The following is a 2,500-nucleotide window of genomic DNA, read 5'->3' on the forward strand; positions in this document are numbered from 1 at the left end:
TGGGTGAGTGTTTACACGTTTTCATAAAGCGCTTAAGCTACTGCTGCTACTGCTGCTGCTGCTGCTGTTGTTGTTTTTCTCTATTTCCACTGAAGCTTTCATTATGGAGTAGTGGGTGAGAGTAGCAACAGCAAAATCCTATTGATTTTAGCATCCTAAATCCAGGAACTTACTTTACCGGCAATTTGTGTGTGTGTGTGTGTGTGTGTGTGTGTGTGTGTGTGTGTAGTTGATGTATACCTATATGTTTTAACGCATTGTCAGTGGATTTCGACAATTTTTTTTGTACGGTTTTTTTTTGTTGTTGTTGTTGTTGGGGTTTTTTTTTGTTGTTGTTGTTGTTGTTTTTGGTTTTTTTGTTGTTTTTGTTTTTTTGTTGTTGTTTTTGTTTGTTTGTTTGTTTGTTTTTACTCAAGTTTTGATGCGGATTCAGTCAACACTAAACTAACATGCCAACATCTTGCTTTCTTTCGGGAGGGGGGGGGAGAGAGAGAGAGAGGGGGGGGGTGAAGGAAGGGCGGCGGGGTGGGGGGGGGAGGGGAGCTTCTACAAACCATGCAAATGTGAAAATGTAACCAACAAGTACAATAATGTAGAACGCTAAAACAGGACATTACCCGCAAAGCGTAACTAACCATTGGTGGCGCGCGATGCATTTGTTTCAATGGTTGGTTCTGGTGGTGGTGGAGGTGGTGGTGGTGGTGGTGGTGTCATGGTGTGTGTGCTGTAATAGTAGGTCCGTGTTGGGGGTCTCGTTAAGGCAATTGAGGCGAGCGAGGTAGGTACAGGTACCAGAATTTTGTTGAAATAATTATTCTTGTATCATTAATTTGTAAGGGCTGTAGCTCACACTTTACATTGCAGTTGTTGTTGTTTTGTTGTTGTTGTTGTTGTGTGTGTGTGTGTGTTCGTTCTTTAGTTTAACGTCTTTTCACTGTTTGTGATATTAGACGAGTGTGTGTGTGTGTGTGTGTGTGTGTGTGTGTGTGTGTGTTGTTTTGTTTTGTTTTTGTCTTTAATTTCAGGAGTCGAAATCCACTGACAATGGGTTAAAACCTCTAGGCATACATCTACTAATGATGGTAATATCGTTTCATACAAACACACACACGCACACACACACACACAAAAGAATTGCCGGTAAAATAAGTTCCTGAATTCAGGATGCTAAAATCAATAGGATTTTGCTGTCACCACTTACACCAACTACTCCATAAAGAAAGCTTTCTGTGGAAGAAGTAGCAGCAAAACAACACACACACACACACACACACACACACACACACACACACACACACACACACACACCGCACCACACATACGCACGCACGCACGCACTCACGCGCGCGCGCGTACGTTTGAACAGAAGCGGCATATTACATGTGGGATGGGGCTGATGACTAGATCTTCAGGCGGATGATTGTATACGTGGGTGCATGTGTGGGGGATATGGGCGTGTGTGTGTGTGTGCTTGTACAAGTAAGTGTTCATCTGTGTGTGTGTGTGTGTGTGTGTGTGTGTGTGTGTGTGTGTGTGTGTGTGTGTGTGTGCCGAGGAAGCTGCGATACGTAGCCTAGAAATGAGTGTGTGGAGGAGGGGGGTAGAGGAGGTGCAGGGTAATGTGTGTGTGTGTGTGTGTGTGTGTGTGTGTGTGTGTGTGTGTGTGTTGGGGCTCGTGTACGTTTATGTGTAGTTGACCTGTGCTTTCATATCTGTGAAACTGCATGTTTGGTGCATATCTGTTATGCATGTGTGGGTGTATGTGTGAATGTGTGTCTTCATGTTTTACATCTATTTGCTTATTTATCATCATTGTTGTCTTTTTTTGTCTTTTTTCTTTTTTATTATTATTACTACTACTACTACTTCTACTACTACTACTACTACCTTTTTTATATTACAATTATTATTTATTTATATATGTAATTATTTACTTATTTAAATACGCTTATCTATTATTTATCCACCTTTTTTTCTCAAGGCCTGACTAAGCGCGTTGGGCTACGCTGCTGGTCAGGCATCTGCTTGGGCAGATGTGGTGTAGCGTATATATGGATTTGTCCGAACGCAGTGACGCCTCCTTGACGGCTACTGAAACTGAAACTGTGTGTGTGCGTGTGCGTGTATGTGCATGCATGCGTGTGTGTGTGTGTGTGTGTGTGCGTGTGTGTGTGTGTGTGTGTGTGTGTGTGTTGGACAGGTGAGGTCTGTCCTGCATCCCAAACCAGCCCTTCTTTGGCAACGATGACGACGACACCTCCCTCGCCAGGTACCACCACCACCACCACCACCACCGCCGCCCCTCCCTACGACCGCAGCAAATACAGGTGAGGACAGAATGGTTTTTTTTAACCAATCGTTCTTTTCATTGCTTTGTTACGTTTGATAGACTATTCCAGTTTTCTATTCTTGTTCGTCGTTCTTATTATTTCATTTCGTTTCGTTTTATTTCTTTATTTCTATGTTTTGTGTCGTTCTTTATTTTTTTATATGTTTTGAT

General features: G+C 42.7%; 1 protein-coding gene across 2 annotated transcripts in view; it reads left to right on the forward strand.

Moving 5' to 3' along the window:
* Nucleotides 1-2,500, forward strand: part of LOC143277263 (uncharacterized) — a 165,988-nt gene that overhangs the window by 4,836 nt on the left and 158,652 nt on the right. For both annotated transcript variants that reach the window (XM_076582051.1, XM_076582050.1), the window contains exon 3: nt 2,201-2,327. In XM_076582051.1, the coding sequence (XP_076438166.1) occupies nt 2,201-2,327 (127 nt within the window). The remainder of the gene's footprint in view (nt 1-2,200; nt 2,328-2,500) is intronic.

The sequence above is a fragment of the Babylonia areolata genome, chromosome 33 (assembly GCF_041734735.1).
Source record: "Babylonia areolata isolate BAREFJ2019XMU chromosome 33, ASM4173473v1, whole genome shotgun sequence".
Lineage (NCBI taxonomy): Eukaryota > Metazoa > Mollusca > Gastropoda > Neogastropoda > Buccinidae > Babylonia > Babylonia areolata.